Source organism: Elaeis guineensis, chromosome 15, assembly GCF_000442705.2.
Source record: "Elaeis guineensis isolate ETL-2024a chromosome 15, EG11, whole genome shotgun sequence".
NCBI lineage: Eukaryota > Viridiplantae > Streptophyta > Magnoliopsida > Arecales > Arecaceae > Elaeis > Elaeis guineensis.
In genome coordinates this window covers 68,274,347-68,299,142 of record NC_026007.2, presented here as the reverse complement: position 1 = coordinate 68,299,142, position 24,796 = coordinate 68,274,347, and the positions used below count along the sequence as shown (strand labels likewise).

General features: G+C 36.8%; 2 protein-coding genes across 2 annotated transcripts; one reads left to right on the top strand and one right to left on the bottom strand.

Moving 5' to 3' along the window:
* Positions 1-812: 812 nt before the first annotated feature.
* On the top strand, positions 813-14,624 carry LOC105058401 (uncharacterized). Its single transcript, XM_010941325.4, has 13 exons — positions 813-1,176; positions 5,367-5,440; positions 5,849-5,932; positions 6,078-6,158; positions 8,185-8,265; positions 10,069-10,161; positions 11,461-11,640; positions 11,776-11,843; positions 11,948-11,999; positions 12,182-12,235; positions 12,318-12,410; positions 12,925-12,991; positions 14,146-14,624. Exons 1-13 carry the CDS (start codon positions 1,035-1,037, stop codon positions 14,235-14,237), a joined length of 1,161 nt encoding a protein of 386 aa, XP_010939627.1. The 5' UTR covers positions 813-1,034; the 3' UTR covers positions 14,238-14,624.
* Positions 14,625-17,634: 3,010 nt separating this feature from the next.
* On the bottom strand, positions 17,635-19,691 carry LOC105058400 (ethylene-responsive transcription factor ERF060). Its single transcript, XM_010941324.4, has one exon. It carries the CDS (start codon positions 19,004-19,006, stop codon positions 17,927-17,929), a length of 1,080 nt encoding a protein of 359 aa, XP_010939626.1. The 5' UTR covers positions 19,007-19,691; the 3' UTR covers positions 17,635-17,926.
* Between the last annotated feature and the right edge of the window lie 5,105 nt (positions 19,692-24,796).

Sequence of the window (24,796 nt, the reverse complement as noted above, 5' to 3'; positions counted from 1 at the left end):
ATCACTCAACAATGTTAATTATATCAAAATCAAATACAAGAATAGCATTATAAAAATGATCATCCAATATTCTAATTTAACAAAGTTAAAATCTTGAATAAAGAGAATTTAATAATATAATCCGACCATTTTTTTCTTGACCTATCAATCCAATTGGATTATGAAAAACTCGATGAGTCTTACCTAAGTTTTGAACATTTTTTAATAATTTTTTTTTGTATATATCTTCGCAGAAGTGCATAAATATTTTTTTAATTTTTTTTGAATCCTACCTAATAAAAATATTTTAACGTTTCAATTTTAAATTACTTATTTTTAATGACATAAAATGGTATAGATATATTTGCCAAAAAAAAGGAAAGGCATAAATTTTTTTTTTTTTTTTAGGATATACATTAGTTAGCAATTTCAAAAACATATTCATACAATTTTATATATTTACGAGAATACACATCCAACTTTTTTAGTCAATCCTAGAACCAAGGACTAATCCTCATTTTGCAAGATTGATATTTAACTGGATGGTTTTGATTGGGACCCATTCCTTTGGGTTGACCTTGAGCATTAAATTCGTTGCTGGTCAATTCCAAATCAGTTGTGGCACAACCATTATGTTTTAAGACACAATCGCCTTAATCTGGATTGCTCCATGATCTACCGAACCCACCTGCTTTCCCACCGGCGGAAAGCAGAAAGAAATTAGGGTTGGGGCTCCAAATCTATGTCCATTAGGTAACATCTTTCGGAAAGTTAAAATGAAGGACACGCATGATGTATGTAACGCAAGGAGCGTGAAAAAAACAAATGGAGGGCCGGAAAACCCTTAAAAAATTTCGAGAGGGGGGAGATCGGAAAAGCTTCGCTAGGGTTACAGTATCGTAGCTTTCTTCTCGCCCTCTCTCTTCTTCAATTCAATGCAATAAATCCCCAAGAAGGGCCCTTCTCCTCCCCTCCACGATTTTTCGCCCTCTCTCTCTTTGAATCAATCTCTATCTTGGATTATTCTCTCTCTTCTCATCCCGGGGCTTCATTCAATGGAGGCCCTCCTCGGGAAGCTGCGGAGCCTGGATGCCTACCCAAAGATAAACGAGGATTTCTACAGCCGGACGCTCTCCGGGGGCATCATCACTATCTTCTCCTCCATCGTCATGTTTCTCCTCTTCATCTCCGAGCTCAGTACGTGGAAAGACTCGACCTTCCGTTCCTTTTCGCTTTTGTTCTATGCGTTATCGCTTGATTTGATGGATTCATTAGATAAGGCGTTTTTGGGGTTTCGCTTTCATGGGTATCAGCTTGGTTTCGCCCCAATTTTTAGCATTAGGGTTTTCGTTTTTGTTGTGGAAAGAGGATTTATGAATAAAAATCGTGTCTTCCTATACATGCTTGACGGTAAACTGTTTTGTTGTTCTTTACAATAACTTCTTGGTGTCGCCTTTGATTTTATTGTAATGTCATTCTAAAAACCTCATAGCGTCTTGTTGTTGCCATCTATCTGTATGTGCATGAGGTCACATCTATCTGGCTGTTGCGAGGCTGCTCACTTGTTTAAGAACAACTAGAACCTCATTAAAATTGGAATATGCATGTCTTTGTTTTCATTTTCATCACAAATATGTGTCTTTTTATGAAGCTACAACAGAGGGCCAAGAGATGGGGTAAGAAAGATGAAGCGAGAACTTGTTTCAGTAATCCACTTTTGTGTCAGAATTGTCAACCATAAAAGGTTTTCTCATATGTAGATTGTTGGAAGAAATGATATAAGCGGAAAAAGGGAAAAACTTAGAATGAACACTTAGTTTTCAATGCCCCATGCTGTCAAATTCATGTATAATCTAGATGTTTCAAATGAAGAACGTCTTAAGCATGGGTTGCTATACACTAAGAGTTAGTCAAACAATGTAAACAACAGTCGATTGAAGTACTGTATGATTATGGTTGAAGTCACCATAATTTAGTACATTTAAATTGGAAACTAAGGCCTTTACAAATGGATGAAAAAAATGAGATTTGGTTCAGTTAATTGATCAGTGAAGTCAGGCTAGTGGATTGTGATTGTCTGGAGCTAAACAGCTAATTCTCAAGGCTACAGTTGTTGTTTATATTATAAAATATACTTCCGCATATCTTAATACCTAGAGAATTCAAGTTTTAGATTTGTCAATCCTATGCTTTTCTTTCAAAAAAGTCTTTTTAACCCAATCTACAATGCAGTTGAATCTTCTTAGAGTTTGTAAATTATGGTTAAACTTGAGAAGATGCTGCTCATAAGTCAATGAAGTGATGAAAGAGCAGCATGTTTTGTCTCTATAAGCCATCATCTGTTCCTATAGGTAAATTTTGGCTAAAATACCAGAATTGACTACTTATTCACATTGGTTACTTTTGAATCCAAAGCACTTTAGTTTTTCATGTGGTTTATTCAAAACGTCAAATAATGAAATTAGGAAATGATGGTCAATTGGAGCTTTGTTTCTTTTTCTTTTTTTTTTTTAAAGTACAGAGTATCATGTAGTTATTGGATATAATTCAATTAAATGAACAGTCCAATTAAATGAATAGTTTATAACATGTACAAACTTTTGGATTTCTTGGAGCCTTTCTATATATAACATGATAATTGGTATTTGGTTCCTGATTGATTAATGGATTGTATAAGCATTAGAAGTTCCTTATTAAGGAAGAAATGGTCTTGCTCTTTTTCTCTAGTGTGTGTGGTGTATTTGATATTATACTTCTAATTATCTTTCGATTTTGATAGTTCCAAAAAGTAGATGTTTGGTTGTTAGGAAAAATTGTTGAGATCCTGATTGATATACCTACATTCCTAGGCAATAGATATGGAAGCTTTTTTTTTAACCAAGACCATAACATACTAACATGCTCTTAGTTGACTTTCTCATTAGCCCAAACTGTGGCTACTTTGTTGTGTATCTTTTCCATGTGATAATTCTCTATCTCGTGGTTGATGATTGGCTGGTCTTACATTGGGTCATCTCAATCTTAGACCTGGCTTGAAATAGAAGTTCCTTATTAAGGAAGAAATGGTCTCGCTCTTTTTCTCTAGCTATATATATATATATATATATATATTATTATATATATATGTATATATATATAATTATTATATTATATATATATATATATTTGATATTATACTTCTAATCATCTTTCGATTTTGATAGTCCCAAAATGTAGATGTTTGGTTGTTAGGAAAAATTGTTGAGATCCTGATTGATATACCTACATTCCTAGGCAATAGATATGGAAGCTTAGTTTTTTAACCAAGACCATAACATACTACATGCTCTTAGTTGACTTCCTCATTAGCCCAAACTGTGGCTACTTTGTTGTGTATCTTTTCCATGTGATAATTGTCTATCTCATGATTGACGATTGGCTGGTCTTACATTGGGTCATCTCAATCTTAGACCTGGCTTGAAATAGTTAGAGGACTTGAAGGCAACCCGGCCTAGTTTAGTCTTGAACTCAGAGGCTAAGGTTAGTCCCAAGCCAAAGACAATGAGGCCTGAGCTCAGCCCGAGCTTCAGTAAGAGATGAAGCTTGGTGGCTAGTGGTGGCTTGCAGGAGAGGAGGAGTGCAGGGAAAGCATGAAGGAAGGGCTGATGATGTTGCTGGTTGCATGGGTTGGGTGAAGGCAAAGGCCAATGGAGGCAGATAAGGATGGGTTAGGATGGGATCGAGTTGGACTAAATGGTTGGATTTCGGGATGGAAATGGAGATGGATGTTTCACGGTTGGGATGCACAGGTGGTGCTGGGAATAAAGAATATAGAGAACAAAGATAGAGATAGGGTTGGAGAAAAGATAGATGGAGGTGACCAGGGTGGTGAGGTTGGGTTTGGAGGTAGCTGGTGAGGAGGAGGTGGTTGGCAGCCACTTGAAATGGAGTGGAGGTACTGGAGATGAAGGATGTGGCAGTATAGGATGGGCTACGATCAGGGACATCAACAAAGGAATAAATATTTACAATATTAGGTAAGTCCAAAAAAATTGTATATTGTGTGTGTGTGTGCGCGCGCGCGCGCGCGTGCATGTGTGGGTATTTGAGCTTCAAGTCAGGCACTGGCCTATCCAAGCTTGCCTTGGCTTGGGCTCCATTCAATTCAATTTGGAGCCTGACTTGTGTTCTAGGCCCTTTTCCTCTAGCCTATGCCTGATATGAAGATAGCACCGCTCGATGGGCTTTGGGCCAGCCTAGGCTAGTTATCAACCCAAGTCTAGCCTAACCAAGTAGCCTTCCCATGATGGCTGCACTGTAGTCATTAGGTAGCCTTTTCCATAGGTGGCTTTTACTGTAGCCCCCCCTTTTTTTGTGGTTCTAGATCACTTATTCCATCACACATTCTATTTGCAACTTATACTCTGATGTGGGTTTGTCTCTGATACCAAATGTTAATCCTCTAAATGATACACATTAAATACGCTATTGTGTTCAAGGTCTGAAGGGCTTCTGTCTCATTAGGATCATAACATTAGTATGATGAATTTGAAGGGAAAAAATGTCTGCTTGTATATAGCTACTAACTAGGGAGCAATAACAATTTTGTGGACTGCTTCTGGAAGGCTCATGGGGATTTTCTTTTGAATTTTCTAAATCAAGGCCCTGCCAAATGTGAATAGTTTTGGGGCATTTTGTATATTGTGATTGATGGTGTATTAATGATGAGATCAATAGGAATGGAGTGTCAAAATGATTTTTGAAATTTTTTAAAGCATTTTTTAGTGAAATATTTTAAACTTGGTAAACCAATGGTTTATGTTGATGAATTAATTTGTTTCTCCATAATTTTTTTACTTCTTCAAAACAGATTACCAATTATTGAGAAGTGCAAAGAAGAGAAACATAGAGATATCATTATTTTTATTATATGTTTATTTTGAAAAAGAGTTCTCATCTTACAAAACTTAAGTTAATCTCTAATGCTTGACATGATTTTCAGTATATATCTTTACTAGGCCTTCTGCTGACAGCATGTATTTTACACCAGTCTAGGTGTCATGCTACAACAATGCTAATTAAGGCACTGATTCTACACTATTAGTTTATCTTATTGTTAATACAGTGACATGAATGGAGCAGTCTCTCTGTTTTCCCCTTCCGGTTTAGAAATTTCCACATGATGTATTATGCGCTAATTGTATTTTTTTAATCTGAACCTATCTGGTTGTTACTAAACAAATTGCAAGTTTGCTTGAGTAGTACTGGATTTTATTCCTGTCCTTTTAGATCTTTCAGCCATGTTCCTTTTCCCATTATTGAGTACCAATATTTCTTATATGCAGGAGCATATTTTATTTCCTACTTTAAGTTGTATTTATATGTGTTTATTTTATTACTGGTTGCAGGATTCTATCTTCATGCTGTTACAGAAACAAAGCTTGTAGTGGATACTTCAAGGGGAGAAACACTTCGCATCAATGTAATACCACTTTGTATTATAGAAGGCTTGTTTCTTGAAGCTTCATATACAAAACTTGCCTCTTCTTATTAGTTTAACTCGATATGGAAAACAAAACCTTATTGTCCTCGTCTTTTCTCTTCTATTTTCATTTGTTGGCTTTGTATTAAATTCATCACAGGGTCCATCACTGATTTACAATTCTGAAAGTATAGAGCATGCCATGAGAAAGTTGACTATTAACTATTCATTTGTTAGAAAAAGCAGGGCATGCATGTACTTCTATTTCTTTAAAAGTCCACATAAATCATTACATCTGGCACTCCCTTTGAATTTTGGAGACTTCTCTCGTATTTAATATTTAACAATTGTAGTTATTTGTTGGATTATGTATTGATTCTTGTGCATGTTTCATTATTGAGAGTGCAGTTTGATATCACCTTTCCTGCCCTTTCGTGTTCTATGGTCAGTCTTGATGCCATGGATATCAGTGGAGAAGAGCACCTTGATGTAGTACGTATTGCTGTTAGAATCATTCTCTTTGTTGGAGTTGTTTGTCAAATGATGCACATTGAGTCTGGCAATAAGCTATATTCTTTTGGGTCTTTCATGGCTGAACTTTTAATAGCTTGGCCTTTTGTGGGCTCCTTTTATGTAGAGGCATGATGTTATTAAGACACGGATAGATTCCCACGGCAATGTTATTGAAGCTAGACAAGATGGGATTGGTGCAGCGAAGGTAGCGATCTTTTTTTAAGCTGTAGAAAGTTGTATTTTCAATCTATGTTGCTAGCAACTGTCTGTTATGATCCAATGCATTTGTATGACTGTGCATATATATTTCTGTGTTTTCAATTACTCAAGAATGGAAACAGACATGGGATTTGGATATGATTGTTAAAATCAAGACTCAGTGAGATTCGCAAGCGGTTTTCATAGACAAAGGCATATTAACATTTAGTTTGTCTGAGATAACATTTATTTAGTAAACATGGCATGGTATGAATTCTTTTAAGAGTCTTAATGTTAAATATTTGTGCATTATTCAAATATATACTCATGCACCTTCCACTAAAATATCCTTTCTTAAACACAATGAATGCATGACCAAAGTGGAAATCCTAGGTATGTGTATCTAACCATCAGCTGTTTATTACAAGTAGTTAGTTTCAACTGACCTGACAAAGTAAAGGTAGTATGAGTCCATATGTGATAATGGATTAGATGGATTATCTCCTACAATAATTTAGAGGTAGGTATTGATGTTATTGGGACATAATGATATACATTTTGATTATTTACGTATTGTTCATCATGATGATGAGCCATCTCTAGTACTTGCAACTATTTTGGCCTCATAGCCCAGCTTGCACGATAGTGCACATTGCTCTCTTTTTTTTTTTTTTTTTTTGCAATACTTGCAAGACACATGTCATGAGTACTTTCATTGACTCTAACGAGATGATATGCACCATAGATAATGAAGCCTAGAAGCTCTAAAATCCACATTCACATGAACCTTCTCAATTATGACCCGGTCACCAGCAATTAACTTGTACCCCTAAACCCGTCTCCTGCCATGGGTGCATCACTCAAGACCTACTGAAAGTTGTGTTTCCCATTTTGGCATGGATGCTCTCATCTACCATGTCCTCTTTCTTCTTCAATATTGCTTTGGGTGGCAGGAAACTGAGGAAAACCCTGCCACTGGAGCTAGATAATGCTCTCATGAACCTTCTCATGAGACTGCTGTCTACTGTTGATTATTAATGGGAGCTTAATTGAAACTGTGCACAATCATGGCAAAGTTGAGGATGCCAATAAAAGGAATTGGATTAGATTGGTGCAGTCAATGGCATTGATGGAAAAGATTTGTGAAGGAGCAATTAAAAAACCCGGCCCATCCAGAGGCTGATTTGGAGGGGGGAACAGTTAAAAGGGTTCTTGGTAAGACCCCAGAAGATAAGGGGTTGTAAACAATTTCCATATGATGACTTAGAAATATGATAGGAAGTTTTGTAAGTATCTGTAGTTCGTTTGTGTCAACATATTATACAATTAAACCCGAAATCAGGATGTTGGCCAAGAAGTACATGACAGATATTTATCTATGCTGTATTTTGTAAATTTGAGAAGAATGGGAAACTAAATGAAACACATCTAAAAGTATCAGTGATACCAAAATTGTAAGAAATCAGTGATAACAAAATTTCCATATGAAGTTGATGTTTGGGCAATACAAGGTTCAAGCAAGTTAGGAGCACAGTAAATATGAGAATTCTAGGATGGTAGTGCAGTTTGAGAGTCAGTGGTAAGACCAAACAGCAAAGCTTTAAAGCTTCATGAATGAATGGTACAATTGTGGAAAACTGAGGGTAGCATAAGAAACAAATTCTACAAGAGGTCTCATTTAGGGGAGGATCTAGGATGTAAGGAAATATGAAGTTATGAGGTCTGATTTGAAAAATCTTCTTTGAACAAAAAATTATTTTAAATCCATAAAGCCACCCCCTGATAGTTGAGTAAGTCCATTTTAGTAGCTTTTGCTCTGCTTAATAGTTGAATATTTGAATTTGTTTAGAATTCTCTTGATATATGTCATTGGAACAAATGTATGAATTTTTACTTTTTCTCTTATTATGTGTTTTTATTTTTTATTTTTTAACAGTTTTCTTTTGCTGAATGCTAGACTATATCATATTTTATTGTCTGTCTCTTCTCTTTCTTGTTGCAATATATGAATTGGCATTAGTTGTTCTTACCAGATTGAGAAGCCTTTACAAAGACATGGTGGGAGGCTTGAACACAATGAGACATATTGTGGATCTTGCTATGGTGCAGAAACGGTATTTTCGGTTCACAGCAATAGTAAAGTGTTATTTTGACACTGCATTTCTTGCAGCTATTATTGGCCACATTGTGAACTCTTTCATGCCAAATAGAAAATGTTCCTATTATCCATGATTTTCTGGTATTATCCATTTTAGTTCAAAATTAACAATATGTGAAACAAACCTTTTTTTGTTTTTTTTTTTTACTTTTGGTATAGTTTGACTGGTTATTTCTATTTTTTATTTGGCCACAATTTCTGGAATAGCTCTTAGCTGAGGGTGTTTTTGTCCACTACAAAAAAAAGGAGGCACCCACAAAATAAGGACTTTTATGCCAAGAATAGCTTATGATAGCCTTGGAATAGCTGCACTTGAGATAAGCAAGGTTTGACTGTAACAGCTATGTCTTTTTATGCTTGTTTTTAAAAGCTTTTTGGCCCTTATGCCTCTATTTCAAACCAAATGCTGTCCTAGAGTATATTAGACTAAAAGACTATCTTTGTTGGAAAATTATGGAGGCTCATCAGTGATATGGAGGCCGAAACCTGACAAACAAGTGTACAATTAGGATAATTGCTGATATATAAACGTTCAAGAGTTCTGGTTCTCTTATGTAAAATTTAAGTACCTAATGTCACCCTTGATAAGCGAGCCTAATATGCAGGGTGGACTATATTTAAGTGTGTAGACCAATAAAGTTTGAGAACAATGAATGGTTGGCTTTCATGACATCCAATCAACCCTCGATCATTTGGTTTTAGGGAACCTTGTGCAGAGAAGGGGTCTACCATGAAAAGCTAAGGTCAACTGAATTGCAGAAAAACTAATCTTAAAAGCTTCATCTATTTAGCTTGTGAAGATTATGGAAACTGTCTAAGGTAAGATCTAGAGGCTCTGGTAAAAAAAGGAAGAAAGCATGGTTTGACACAATGAAGTAATTTGGGGCAGAGATTTAAGACAAGCAGCCTTGAATATGAGTATGCCTGCTGCTGCTATTGTTGGACTGGCACTGGCAAGATACTTGTCATGCTGTGGGGTTGATCATCGTCATGCATTGGCACATAAAGCACACGCTGGCAAACATGCTCTGGCATGCAACAGTGCTGCATGCTGGTGGTAAGGCAATGGCTTGAGACATGCTTGCCTCAGTGACCTGTGCGGACTCACATTTTAATTCTTGATTGCTAATGTTGTATGCTCAATATCTGATAAAATAATGTATTCTACATGCGTGATATGGTGACAAAGCTATGGACACCCTCTCCTAACTTGAGGATCACAAGCGCAATGATTTGCCTCGGAAAGAGAAGCATGCAGTAATTATTCATGAATTATGAGAACTTAGAAATGAGAAAGTGGTAGACTAGTATTATAGATATCAGACAGTGTTGGGTGATCTTGACATGCGTCACGTTTCCACCCTCATGGAAATCTTGATTATTTATAGCTGGAAAAGAACCTATAATTTTCAACAAATATGAGTTTAAACCAAACGTGCTGTTTGTTTAGTGACCATAAAACCAAATTATGAAATCAATTTTCTTTCTCTAGCTGAGTAAAAAAATTATAAAAGCATGATGTCTTTTAAACAAATGTTTGTACACATAGGATGTATTTTCCCTTTTTCACCCATTGATTTCTGTTATCCAAATATATTATTGTAGTTATTAATCACTAAATTGAGCAGTTAGCATTTCTTCTGTGTCGTGATTTTTTAATTGCACTACGGTGTCCTAGCTTATTATATGTGGGATCAGTTATAAGCGATTCACATGCAAAAGTATCTGATAATCATCTGGGTTTATGGGGTTCTTGTAGTCGGATGAAGATTGTTGCAACTCTTGTGAGGAAGTTCGTGAAGCATATAGAAAGAAGGGTTGGGGTTTGTCAAACCCTGATTTGATCGATCAGGTATCTTTATATGAGACCTTATTGTTTCATGCTTTGTTTTTTAAGTTCTTGCATCATGATGTTGACAAAATTCTTTCTTCATAAAATTAAACCTAGTTAGTTCATTATTTTTCATGGTGATGAGCAAAATTTTATGTATACTTTCACATATGGCTTGGATCATCCTTATTTTTATCTTGGCATACATTATGTCATCGTATTTGATCATTGGTTGTGATGTTTTGTCTGAAGTTATCCTGATTGCTTGCATAGGCATGGACCTTTTCAATTTGCTCATTGCATAGTGATTTTCCAATTTTACCTGAATACTACATTCACTTGAGACGTTGTGACAATAATTGGCATGCCAATTTAAAGGTCAGCAACATCCCATATTGTCCTGAAAGTTGTTATCTATATGACATTAGCTTAATGTTGCTATCCAAATGATATTAAGGGCCATAATAATGTAAGGTGAATGTGATGGTATAGACTGATTACCTAGTTGAGAGGTAGTAGGAATCAAGGACGAACATTCTAATCCATTTGATCTATTTAGCTTGGTAAAATTATTTTTTGATTAGTATTATAGCCATAATTTCGAAAATTAACCCACCCTTAGATTTCCACTGTAAGCTTGCAGATACCTAATTTGCTTCCAGTGCACTGTATTAGGCATGTTTTTGAACAGGACAATGCATGTGGTCTATTCTGACATTAGGGAAGTTACAACTATTCCATTGCAAGTTCTGAATGTTCTTGAAGAGTAAAAAAACATACATCAGCCAAGTGCAATCACACTGCCACAAGCCTACCGTGCTTACTATGATGGATTTAATTCTTACTGCCCTTTGTAGGTTTACTTTCTGAACCTGTCTACTTTATTGCTATGCATTAGCCACTTGTGCTTGCACTTTTCCCTATATGCTTTTGCATGTTTATTTGGCAATTTTGCAAGCATCGGCAATAACTGAACCCCAATAGCTACTGCCATCCATGTCATATGACATGTACCCTGTTCCTTCATTCTGTTTGCAATCTATGTAACAATACTGCTATCCCACTAGCAACCACCAATTTTTGCCATTCAGTGAATTATCCTGTTGGTGTAAATAAGTGAATACGTGAAACATTCTTAATTTGATGATCCCAATCATCCAGGATATTGACACCATACATTGGCTAATTAAAGGTAGGTGATACAATGATCAACTTTATCTCCATCGTCATGATCACCTGATAAGAAAGAATGTATAATATTTTGAATCAAAGAAAATATTTTAACTTGTGGTGATCTTGACTTTTGATGTGATATTACAGTGCAAAAGGGAGGGTTTTCTTCAGAGGATTAAAGATGAAGAAGGTGAAGGATGCAACATCTATGGTTTCTTGGAAGTCAATAAGGTGGCTGGAAATTTTCATTTTGCCCCAGGAAAAAGCTTCCAACAGTCCAATATGCACGTGCATGACTTGCTGCCATTCCAAAAGGATAGTTTTAATGTAAGCAAGCCTTATCAGGAAAATTTTGACACTTAATTTGTAAATCTTTTATAAGGATAAACATGAAAATGTTTGTTCATTTTAAAATCTTTGGTCAATCAGTTTCAATATATAAAATGTCTCTGATGATGCCAGATTAGCCACAAGATTAATAGATTAGCTTTTGGAGAATACTTTCCTGGAGTTGTAAATCCTCTTGATGGGTAACTTTCCACACCCACAACTTCTTCATTTACTATTGAAATGGTATATGTTGTTACAGAACCCCTATTTGAGTCATAATACACTTGGTTTTTGAAATATCTAGAGTGCAATGGGTGCAACAAACACCATATGGGATGTATCAGTATTTTATCAAGGTTGGTCTTCTTGGTCTTCTTCCTTATATCTTGTAGAAGCTGAAAAAAGATATCCTGTTTGCCACTTCATTAGTTTCTTCTTACATGCCTAGGACCCTAGCTGTCTCCGTTGTGTCCCCTTGAGACTGTTTGAACGGATAATGTTCACCCATGGGAATTCCTTTGTTAATTATTCTTTTCAGGTTGTTCCTACTGTCTACACTGACATAAGTGGGCGTACCATCCAGTCCAATCAGGTAGAACCGAAACCTTGACTGCAATGGCCATTTCTGCATTATCTGTGTGATAGGCTCTTGAGATGTATTTGCGGATTTGCAGTTTTCTGTAACAGAGCATTTTAGGAGTGATGATGTTGGTCGAATTCAATCTCTTCCTGGGGTGTTTTTCTTTTATGACCTTTCACCGATTAAGGTAACACTTTCACAAGTATGGCTTTAGTTCTGGATTCAACTCTTCTAGCTTATATGATAGGTCTTTTTTACATAAATTATTATATCCACTTAATTCAACATATTTGATGGTTTGATTACCATTTCCTTTTCTTATATATGTTTTTTGGGTTATCTTTGAGATATTAAATGAGGTGGATGCATTTCTTATGACTGTTCTATGTACCATATACGATGACCAAGAAAATTTTATCTATTGATGCTTACTAGGGTGTGTAATTTGAAACATTTTGTTTTCTAATACCTTGGGATCTATTATCAGTTATTAGTTCGTGTTTTTTTTACTATGTATTCATTTCACAGTTTACATATTTAAAGATAGATGTGCTGTTCCCTATTTGTTATGAAATTTATTCTGTTTAATTGCATTGAGTCCAATATATGGAAAGTATGCTTGATTCCAAAATTTCACTTTTGGGATATTGTTGAACGTGTTCTGCACCACAGTTGACATCTTTTATGAATGTAATTTGCAGGTGACCTTCACAGAGGAGCATGTATCATTCTTACACTTCTTGACCAATGTCTGTGCAATAGTTGGAGGTATTATGATCTCTCATTCTCGCTATTCTCACAATCATCCTATCAGGAGGTTCTATGTAACCTTAGGATATCTGGTCTGATTGTGTGGACTTAGTTGAGCCCTCCAAACCAATCCCACCCGCAGAGCTTACCGTGATGCATTATTTCATAAAAATCAACAATTAAAAGTAGGATATAAGATGATGTTTGGACATAATCATCATCTTCAGTATATTCTCACCAAAGCTATGAGGTTCCTACTAGGTTCATATACGTCTTTAAGGAGTTATTATCATAAGTTCTTTTTGATAATTCTTTTATGTCAAGGTTCATCCACTCACCAGTTCTTTCACTGTGAGTACCTTCCTAACCTTCTCCCTCATACTTCATTGAACCACAATCTCCTCTTTGCAGAGGCTTTGTTTCCAATGCCAGCTTTCATTCCACAGTTCCTTCGTTGGCACTTCCTGATTGATTCTATAGCTCAAGTGATGCAACTCCTAAGGCTTTTCAAGGAAGTTTTAAATTCTGTCCTTTGATATGCCAGCTTTACCTCGACATTCACCTTTTCTCATTTTCTCTTCACTCATGGTTGCTTGTCACCACAAACCATCTGTTTACCTTTTAGAGGGCTAGCAAGCTTATGCATCCTTAGTGAGAAATTTAGCCAAAATGAGTTGCTTGACAAAATTTCTAAGATAGTGTGCTGAAAAATCAGGTGGAAAAATCACAAAAGGCATTTAATAGCGTGTCTCCCTGGAATTATGCAAAATAACCATGCTAACAGTCAAATGCAGAACTATAGTAGACCGCATGGCATGGGGATGATTCTTTTGAATGTCTCACGGAAACTTGTGTCATGCACGTTGTATAATATGTAGGGTGTAGCTGAAATCGTTTGGATACTTCCGAAATCCAAAGCCATCCAACAATAGAATGAGTTCATGTATGAAACTTTCATGTTTCAAATTTCAATGATGTCTGTTTTCTCCTTTCAGTTTTGGAAGACAAGCTTATTATTTATTTTGGAAATAAAAGATGGTTTCATAGTATTGTTCCGCAGCTGGAGGGTGTATTCCAAGTTTTTTTTTGAAATTTCCAGTTAGCAGATCGGAGATGTTATTTCAATTTATTTCAATGACTTAAGCTAATATTTTGATCTTACCAATGTCCAGGTATATTTACTGTTTCTGGAATATTAGATTCGTTTATATATCATGGTCAAAGGGCAATCAAGAAAAAGATGGAACTCGGAAAATTCAGTTGATCGTTGGACTTTCATGAACCTCTTGTGCTTGCTCGCCAGACAGCAAAACTCAGGGAAGATTGCTGCAGATGGATGTCTCTTAAGATCCACAATCGAATCGTCTTTGAGTAAACCAAGACAGTTTGTGGGATTGAGTCAAAAACTATTTTTGTTCATTTCTCTATGCTGCACCAAGAATGGTGTCTTTGTTGTGGATTTTCAAGATTGCTTAAAAGCTGTGGACCCTCGTATTCAAGTCATGTAAACACATCGATTTGCTGATAAAGTAGCATTTGCGGTGATCACAGAGAAATTTCTGTAACGGATGACTCAGAACCGCATGAGGTGCTCACAGTAAACGAAAAAAACAAGTGAATTTTCCAGATTTATACTGCAACTTTCATTTAATTTTTTTTGTAATGTTCGATAATCAAATCATCCAAATCTGGAATTTTTGTATCCAATTGATGACTCCTATACCGACCTGAGTGTGTATATCTCCTGCCTGTTTATAAGTGCAAAACTATTATGGTTGCTTTCATTCAAGGACCATAATGGCTATTTTGCCACATCATACATTAAAAAAAAAAAAAAAGAAGGTAAAAGTTGTCAAAGGCCACTATTGTTTCAAACCCACGTATCGAGAGAGAAGAAAGCTGATGGAAGCTTAGGTCCTTGCAGACCAAAGATATGTCTGACCGCTTATGATCATAAAACTATTAGTAGGACTGGCATCTCCGTGGACAAGGTGTTGCCATTTACCCGCTTCAAATAATGTGGTCTTTGATGTGTTATTTCACACCAACTACGAGCCTTGCCCCATTCATGCAAGCTTGATGGTTTAACATGTCCAATGGACATCCTCCAAATGAAAGCATTTCTAAAACATATTTCACACATTGAAGTGCTATTCTTTCAACCTAAATTTATTGGATGTCCTTGTCAGCCCAATCGTGGCTTTTGCTGTATGTTTGAGAACTTCTGCAAGAAAAAAATCTCCCCAGTTTGTTTTGTAGTGGGGCAGGTTTTTGCTGTTGAAGCCTAGAAGGGTCAAATTACTAGGGATAGCCCTCCCCATCCTCCACCAAAGTTAAGGTTAGATTTTTTTATCCAGATAATTGGTAGAGGGACTTTGCTGCCACGCTAGTCTAACCACTAGGAGACTTCACCGGCAAGCAACTTTTCCTTTTGCTGAGTGTCATTTCCTGTGCGTCCATGATATTTTCATCCTTGAATCACTTGTAGGCTTATCTTTGCATACTTATGCTTGCAGTTTTTATCAAGATTTTGAATCTCGTGAGATGCACCTGTTCCAATTTTTTTGTGGAATGGAACAAATACCGCTGCCCTAGTCCATCCCAATATTTTAGATAGAAAATGTCACGAGACTATCCGATCGGAATGCTGGGATAGTGGCAAGACAGTATTGTCCTGACATTAGGATGGTACCCTGTTCTAATGCGACTTAAGTCCTTAGTTCACGTTGTTATATGATATTTTCTAATTGTTGATTTTGGTGCTCCTAAGCATCCATTTAGCATTACTTAAATAACAAGTTATGCTCTTCATGGCTTGTGAGCACCCAATTATTGTTGGATCTAGTTTTTGAGAACGTGAAAGACAATTAGCTATGTTGTCTCCTTATCAAATTTCCTTTTTTTTTTTTCTTGACTTTGTACCTTATCTTTATTCTTTTTCATTTTTGGTTTTTTGCTTAGACTTCCTACCTGATCTGAGTTCAACTTAGCCTAGTTAGTTAGCCCTACCTACAATTAGGTCAGACTATCCCACATACACTGCATACTTTGAGAAAACTAGTAACATCCGCAGTTGATGGTTATTATAAGAACATTTACACAAGTAAACAATATTATGATAAACGGTCATGTCTATGTGCTTGAACGTCTGTTACTCATGATTGACAAGTGCTTGCTTGATGCATAATTTTATAGAAACCGTCTAATACTTGTGCTCCAGCTTCCAATAATGATCATTCTGGACAGTGGTTCACAATCCTAAGGTCCTCTTTATCTGAGATGAATATATTCTGCCAATGTGAAAGGAATCATATGCCAACTTGTTGGTCACTTTCCGACCCAACTTTCTTCAGTACACTGTTTAGGAAAAGCCACTTCCCTTGACTTGAGTCACATCCAAGTAGATATGTATGGAAATCATGGATTGGATGCTCTAATGTAGCAGCAAAGTCATGGGGGTGAAGAATACTGAATACATAAATTTGTGCAAGTTGCTGAAAGGAGATCACTTCTGGATTCTTGCTGGTCCAAGCAATCTTGTGGAAGTAAGAAGGATTCTTTGGGAATGTGAGAAGGAAGAATGAGAACAAAGAAATAGGCTAGGGTTGGTTGGGTGGTCTTGGTGGTGGGGTGCACCCCTCCACAGTCTCCTTATCTTTGGAGACTGGCATGGGCAATAAATTAAAGCAAAGTGGGGTGAACAAGGGGCCAGGCTGGTTCCATGTGACCACAGGGTCCTTTTCACAGGATAGGCAGAGGATTCCAGATGCCTCTTCCCATCTTTCCAAATATTATATCAAGGAAAACATTGTTGAACAGCCTTTAGAGTACAACAAGCCAAGCCAACATAAAAATCTTTCACACTTAGCCACATAAAAATCCAATAACACACCAAGGTAACTATTGTTAAACAGCCTCAAGAGTTCAACCAAGGATTATAGTTATTACAATGATAGAGTAAAAGTTACTCCTTGGGTTTTCCATTGAGCATGTTACAGGATGGTTACAGCGTGGTAGAAATTAGAAATGAGGAGAGCAATTAGTCAGGATATTTTCATATTGGACAAGCTTGTTCAGGTACTGATTGGGATTTTGGCATCATCAAGAGGCTTGGAAAATTGCTGCATGTAATAATTGCAGGACCCAATCCAGCCAGCTTCGAAGGACCAAATCTTACGAAAAGATTATATCCAGCACCCAACACCAGGAACTTGTACAGGAGATCTAGCAAAAAGGATTTGTTTCCCCTGGGAAAACTCCATCTAAATACTAGTCTCTATGCAAGAGTTGTGACGAAGAATAATCTCCTACTCAGTTTTCAAACCATTCATATAAACTGCCAGTCTCATTCTTATGCCTTTGTTCTTTTTTCTCTGCTCAGAGATTCTTGCCCTCACCAAATATGTTTGGTTTTAAGATCATGAGAACTGATATTCGCTACTAGTTGAATAATATCTATGCTTAACTGATGAACATATTCTACCAAATTTTATCAACACAGACCAGCAACGTTTTAAAACTCATCATCTAAAACATATCCTTCTACCACCGTACCCTAGAAAAGAATAGAATAGCACGAATTACAAAGGAATTATCCTTCCATCAGTCCTCCTTCCAAAGCAAGCAAAGTGTTTGGATATGAATCTCTCGTTCACACCACATACACAAACTAGAAAGCACATTCACATTACAAACCATGGGAAATAATTACAAAAGCTACACAACAACTACAATTATAGTCATCACAGCAACACAACATTCTCCCCCACTGGAGTTTGCCAAGAAAAAAACCAGCAAACCAGGAGGCTTGGTACCACAGGACACATACAAATCTAAAACACCAAACCTGAAACTATAATAACATAAGCCTTCCTACTTGAAATCTCTACAGGAGCTCAGCAAATGTCAAAAAATCCCATTTGCCGCAGCCAGTGGAGACACAAAGTACTGAAATTAGGCAAGGATAGAATCCCAATCGATCTCCCAAGAAGGATATTTCCGCAGCGCAAAGCTCTCCAATTCATCCCACGGCGCCTCGGTGAAGTCCAAATGCTGCATCTCCGATGCCGGAGACGACCCGGACGAGGAGTCTTCGCCACCCTCCGACGAGCTCTCCGACTTGTAGTCCTCCACGCCGGGTTCGCTCTTCGCCACGTTCGGTCGCCGGCCGGCATCGGGAACGGGCTGAAGGGTGCAACTGGGTGGGAGGGGGGTGCCCTGCTTCGGAGAATTGGCGAGGCTCTGGCAAATGGCCTGGAGCTTGGCGTCGACGGAGGAGTGGAGGGGGCCGCCGGCGGCGCGGGCGATCTCGTGGCGGAGATGGGGGAAATTGAGCCTGGCGAAGTCACCGCGGAGGCGGAAGGCGGCCTTGTCGTAGGCGAGGGCCGCCTCCTCGGCGGCGTCGAAGGTGCCAAGCCAGAGGCGGGTCCGGTTCTTGGGGAGGCGGATCTCGGCGACCCACTTCCCCCAGTGGCGCTGCCGGACGCCTCGATAGAGCTTGGTGGGCCGCGGTGGTGGGGGTGAGCCGGCGTGCTTCATCGGCTGGGGCCGGGGGCCGAGAAAGCTCGGCGCGGCGTGGCCCTGCAACACTTGCCGGGCCGCCAGCAGACTCTGCTGCTGCTGGAATTGGATCTGAGCTTGGATCTGCTGTATCTGAGCAGCGCTGAGGTGGTTGAGACCGATCGGACTGGGGCGGCTCACGTTGGAGGGGTCGAAGCCGAGAAAACCCGGCGAAGAACAATCCAAGATTGAATTTTGAGGGGCAGGGTAGGGAGAGATGGAGGAGGAAGGGGTGGAGAAGGGGTAAGAAGAAGAGCAGAGAGTGGGGGAAGGGGTAGAAGAAGCGGGATAGGGAGAGGATGGAAACGAGGGGGTAGTCTCCGGCGTGGAGCTAGAAGAAGGTGAGGGAGAGGGAGAGGAGGAGGTCATGGAAGCACCTCTGATAAAAGGTTCCAGTGCTTTCATGAGCTCCTCACTGAAGGGGTCTGAAGAGAAAACCGGATGGCTACTGTACAAATCTATAGCTGCAGCCATGAAATCTAAGATAAAACAAGAAAAAGAAAAGCTAAAATTTTGAAACCAAAACACACACACAGAGAGAGAGAGAGAGAGAGAGAGAGAGAGAGAGAGAGAGAGATTGGATTTTTAATGGAAAAAAGAAGAGGAGAAAAAAGAAGGAAAAAAAAAAACGAAAGCTAAGATTTTGAAGAAAGAAAAGAGGGAAATATGCTGAGGTCCACCTGGTTCTTAAACAAAACCAAAGAACAGGGGACTGAATAATCAGAGAACACCTAAAACAAGAGGTTTTGAGTTAAAAAAACCTGCCTCTTTTGATCTAGAAACAAGGAGAAAATAACCTCAAGGGTAAAGAAAAACAACCCTTTCGGCTGATTAATAAGAGAAAACTAGAAAGAAAAAAGAAAAATAGAGGATGAAATCCAGAAAGAAAAAAAACACTCTGGATCTCTGTTCTGAATCCTCTGGCTCCCTATTAAAAAAAAAAAGGACCTCAAAATTGGACTTTTTTTTTTTAAAGAACTCAGAAGATTACAGAGAGAGATTCAGAGAAAAGCTTGCGAGAGAGAGAACGAGAAGAGATTAAGAGTTCGGAGAACAAACCTTGAATCTTCTTTGCTTTGCTTCTGAGAGGAATCACTCGGCCTCACCGAAGGTGGCGGTGGGTAAGGCTTTCGGGTGGAGCTCTCTCTCTGGGGGGGGAAGATGGGGTCGAATGGTTGGTTTATATAGGCCCCCATGTTTCTCTTTAGCTCTGTTAATCTCGTGATTAGTGTCATTAATTATCCTCTTAATTAGCACGCAACGCCTGTTGTTGACTTCGTCATCTGATCTAAGACCTACACCAATCAATGAGTTCTGACCAATGAAATATTGCCACGTTTCACTTGCTTACTGGCAGGTGTCGGGAGAGCCACCGGCTCATGTGGGGTAAGGACACGTGTCACATGATGACAGCAGCTTGTGCTTGTTGACCGTCTAGGTGACCTCCTACAGTGCGGCTTTTGGACTTCATGGAGGGTCGGGAAATGAAACCGGCTCCAGCTCTGGCTCAAGCTGTGGCTCGGCATGGTGAGGCGTTTATTTGCCGGTTAACACCCTCGATTAGAATCCGAAATTTCTGAATATCCATATAAATTGAACCGGGTTTGAGTCCGGCTGCCGCCTGATTTGTGTTGAAATATCCTCTCTTCCTAGTTTTCCAAAAAAATTTATTTTCTGTGCTACGGAATTCTATGCCAAGTGCTGCGCAGCAGATGCCAAGTTATACCACAATCATATTGGAACTGTATTATAGTATTCTTCAAAATATTTTTCATATTATTTTTTAAATTTTTTTAAATTTTTTTTGGATATATTTATATTTATATTAATTAATTTATTAATTTTTAAAAAAAATATTTTAATATGTGATCCATTTGATTTCAAAAGTATAAATTATTAAATGATGTCTGGATTGTGAACATCAAATTTGAACCTAGGACAAGAGCCGAATGGGTCAACAATGTATGAAAAAAAAAAAAAAATTAATGTATATTATTCAACAAAATTGTTGAGATTCTTTATCTCCTGTTCTCTCCTATTAAAAGCCCAGCCATGAAAGATACTAGTTGAGAGCATGAAGGGACATAATGCCGAGCGTTCTTTTTCTTATGTGTGGAACTATTATTTGGACCAAGGGAACGTGAAAAGCTTTAACCCATTATTTGGTATAAAAGATAGATTAAAAAATAAATAAATAAAAAAATAGATGGAAGAAATAATGGATAAATTTTTTATTCATCCTCTCACATATTTGATGTACGTAGAAGGATGATTGATGTTACGAAAAAATGTAAATTTTAGTCACACATTGATTGTTCAATCAGACAACTATATTTTATTAGGTTGGGACACCCCTCTCCCATGTAGAGGTACCTTCGGATCTAATCGCTTTGGCATGAGCCCAAGAGGGTAAAACCGTGAGGTGTCACCTAAGCCGCATGAGGTACATCTTGGTGGGCTCTCAAAGCGGACAATATTTTTACATCGGGATGGACACGGATTCTGATCTCAATGAGCCTGGCTTGACCGACCGTAATATTAATGGTCCATGCAGGTCCTCCCCAATACACAGTGATTCTCTCACTGGGGGGCACTGTTACGGAGGAGATGCGGATTTTAGTCCCACATCGATTGTTCAATCAAATAACCATGCTTTATTAGGTTCGGACACCTCCCTCCCACGTGGAGGGGTCTTTTAGATCTGGTCGCTTTGGCATGGGCTCAGGAGGGAAAAGCCATGAGGGATCACCCACACCGCACGAGGTACGTCCCGATGGGCTCCTAAAGCAGACAATACCTTCACGTCGGACTGGATACGGGTTCCAACCTCAATGAGCCTGGCTTGACCGACCGCAGCAGGTGGAAATATTTTTTTTCTCGGAGGAACGAGAGAAAAGATGGATGATATTTTTATAATATTTTATTAAACTATCTTTTAATAAAAATATTATTATTATTAATTTATAATATTTATTTATACTAAAGAAGTAAACAATTTATAAGCTTATAATCTTTATAATCTATAATTATATTAAAAATTATATAAATATTTAATTTAATATATGATGTCATAAATTAATTATTAATAAATTAATTATATAAATAACTAACTAATTCATAATTTAATTTAAATAATTAATTAATAGTATATAAATATTTAATTAAAAATAATAAATATAAATAGAGAAATAGAAGATAATATAATTATTTAATTATAATTATGAAAATTATATATTAAAATTAAAATAATAACTAATAAAATTTAATATTATATAATTAAATATATATATATATAATATTAATAAAAAAGTAAAGAAGTATTATATTTTTACCAAAAAAATTAATGAAGAATAATTTTGTCAATGTTAAAGTCTATCCTTCTATACTCCATCCATCCTTCCTTCATCCTTCCAATTTTGGAGGATGCAAAATGATGGATCAGGATGGATGGACAATCCATTTTTTTCATCATTCTTTCTATAATTTTTTGAACCAAACAGTGAATGGAAGTTATCTATCCTTCTAATCCCATCTATCTATTTTCTTGTGATCCCAATCAAACACAACATAAGAGTTGCAGAAGCCATCTAAAACATCTAAATGAGGGCACAGTGGTTGAATATGGAACAGATTGATCTTTCAGATTCATATATATCATGATGCGTAAAAATGGTATCACATCCTAAAATATCATATGTTATTTTCTATCAAATCAACGAGCATTGACTGTTTGGAGATGAATAACTTTCTTATGAGTAAAGATAACTATCCTTCTTGAAAGCGGAGGCTATCTTAATTCTGCAACAATGAAACTTGATAATGAATTTGCACATCCCATGTATGAGAACTACATCGTTCCTATATAAAATACTACTAACGAATATTGATTTCCTCCTTACTCTAACAATATTTTCCCCGAAAAATCTAATTGTCTTGGCAAAATTCATAGTCTTTATGCACATGTATATGTATGCATTAATTATTTAATTTATCTTCAATAAAAGACATCCATATCTTTTTTTTTGATAAAATAAATACTTCTTAAAATAAAAATCAGCCTTTCAATTTTTTGATTTTTTTCATGGTTATAGGAATAGGTTTTCCATGATTGATGGAACTTAGGTGTGCAATGATTAAGATATCAATAAATTATAATTGCAAGTTTTTAAACCAAAGGTGCTGTATATATGGTTAAAAGTACATTTCAACATTACGTATTAAAACTAAAATGTAAGATTATTAATATCGGCATGGTAGTGAAATCCCACAAGCAAGGTGACAAATTTACATAGATATGTAATTAATCTTCACCAGCTTCAAATCATGATTTTAAGCAATGGTCAAGCAATAGTATTATAATTGATATAACAATCATTATAACTATTTTGATCATCCTTATTAAGATAAATAATATAAAAAAATATCTAACCATTATTTTCTATTATTTCTTACTATTATCTGTTATAATGGATCATTACAACATAAATAGTGATTATTGTATCCATTTATACTTTTCTTTTAAACAAAATAATATTTTTAAAATTTCAATTTTTGATTCAAAAACTCATATAGAAGAGATTGCATAGCTAAAGATATATTATTTTATTTAAAAATAAAAAAACTAACACCATTATTTTTCTGTTATTCTCTATTATAACACTATCATAATAGATTATATTAAAATTTTAAAAAGCTATCTTTTAAGTTAAATAATAGTTGTTTTAATAGCAGTTGTTGCAAGGTTTCGGACCGAGGAGGAGTAGTTAAAGTCGGTGCATTCCGAGGAGTAGCTCGGTGGTCGACGGTAATCTGAGAACAACTGGATGCTCTCAGGAGATCTTTAAATAAAAAGTTCGATCACTGAAGATCCTCCAATGGAGGATCTTATGATGTTTAAGTTAGGTAGAATTTTGAAAATAGTAAAGAAGAATTAACAAGATAGTACTTTTCTTGTGTTCTAAAAGAACTCACCAAAGGGTCATCTATATTTTTTTTTATAGAGGGGGAAGAATACGTTATCTTGATAATCGGTAACTACTATGGAGAATTATGATTCATGATATCATCATGGATAGTAATTAATTAGTGACATTAACTTATATACCATGTTTTATTGTAACCATCAAGAGTTTCGTTATAATTATCCATAATTTAAAGAAGGTGGCATTAATCCATATTTTTCTTGTAATAGGTCAGTATCTCAGGGATGTTTAAGGTCGTCGGCTTAGGTCAGACTAAGGGATTGGTATCAGCTCGATCAAATTGTAGCTATTGATCGAGAATGGTGTTCGGAGATAAATATAGAGGATAAAGGCCAAGGTGACCCCACAACAATCGTTATAATTTTTAATAACGTTTTTCTTTTTTTTTTTTTTTAGAAGGGGTGAGGGCGCATTATAACGGGGAAATGACTTTGTTTAAAACCTTGGTTCAAATTAGGTGTCATAAAGATCCTTGGGGACGTTGACGTCTGCGGACGTGGCTTAAAGCGAACTTAGGTGTTTGATGGTTGTAACGAGGCCACGACGAGGATCTACACAATAGATGTGAAAGCCTTTTGAAAGACTTTTTAGATGTGAGACGGCTCATCAAGGCTGTGGCAAAGAGAGTCGAAAGGACCATATAACTTATGATTGTGTTTCATGCGTTCGGTCACAACTCTGTTAATGATCTATTCTTTTTCGGCTTACATGTGATAATCTAAGGTTAAGAAGATACTTACCAAACCGTCGGCTCGTGTTCCATCTCTTTCATCAATTTGGGTAAATGAGCTCTTATATGATTTGGACATCCTCTACATAGCTAGCTAGCTATAGTAATCTCCAACAACTATGCACATGTAATTATATTTTGATAAAAAAGAAACTATTCCTTGATGGTATTTTTTGATAAAAACCTAAAAATATTTAATTATTATTAATTTTCTTATAATTATTTAGTCTCGAGTGAACAAGATAATGGCCAGTGTCTACTCATCTCTCACCCACCACAAGCTTCCACCAATGTATCTATTCTACCATCAAAAAGCTTAATTTTGACTACCAAACAACATCCATGAGGCTTCACTTGTCTTGTTGGATGTCTCCATTCATCATGTGATGATGTCGAAAGTAAAACACATCATGAAACTACATCCAGAGTTGCAAGGATGGGGGCCGGATTCCTTGCATGTTATGCATAAGTTTCATGCACCCAAAAAAGTTTTTTTGTGCCTGAAAGACAAAAAAAAAAAAAAAAAAAAATCTGCACCATCCGAGCTTTGAT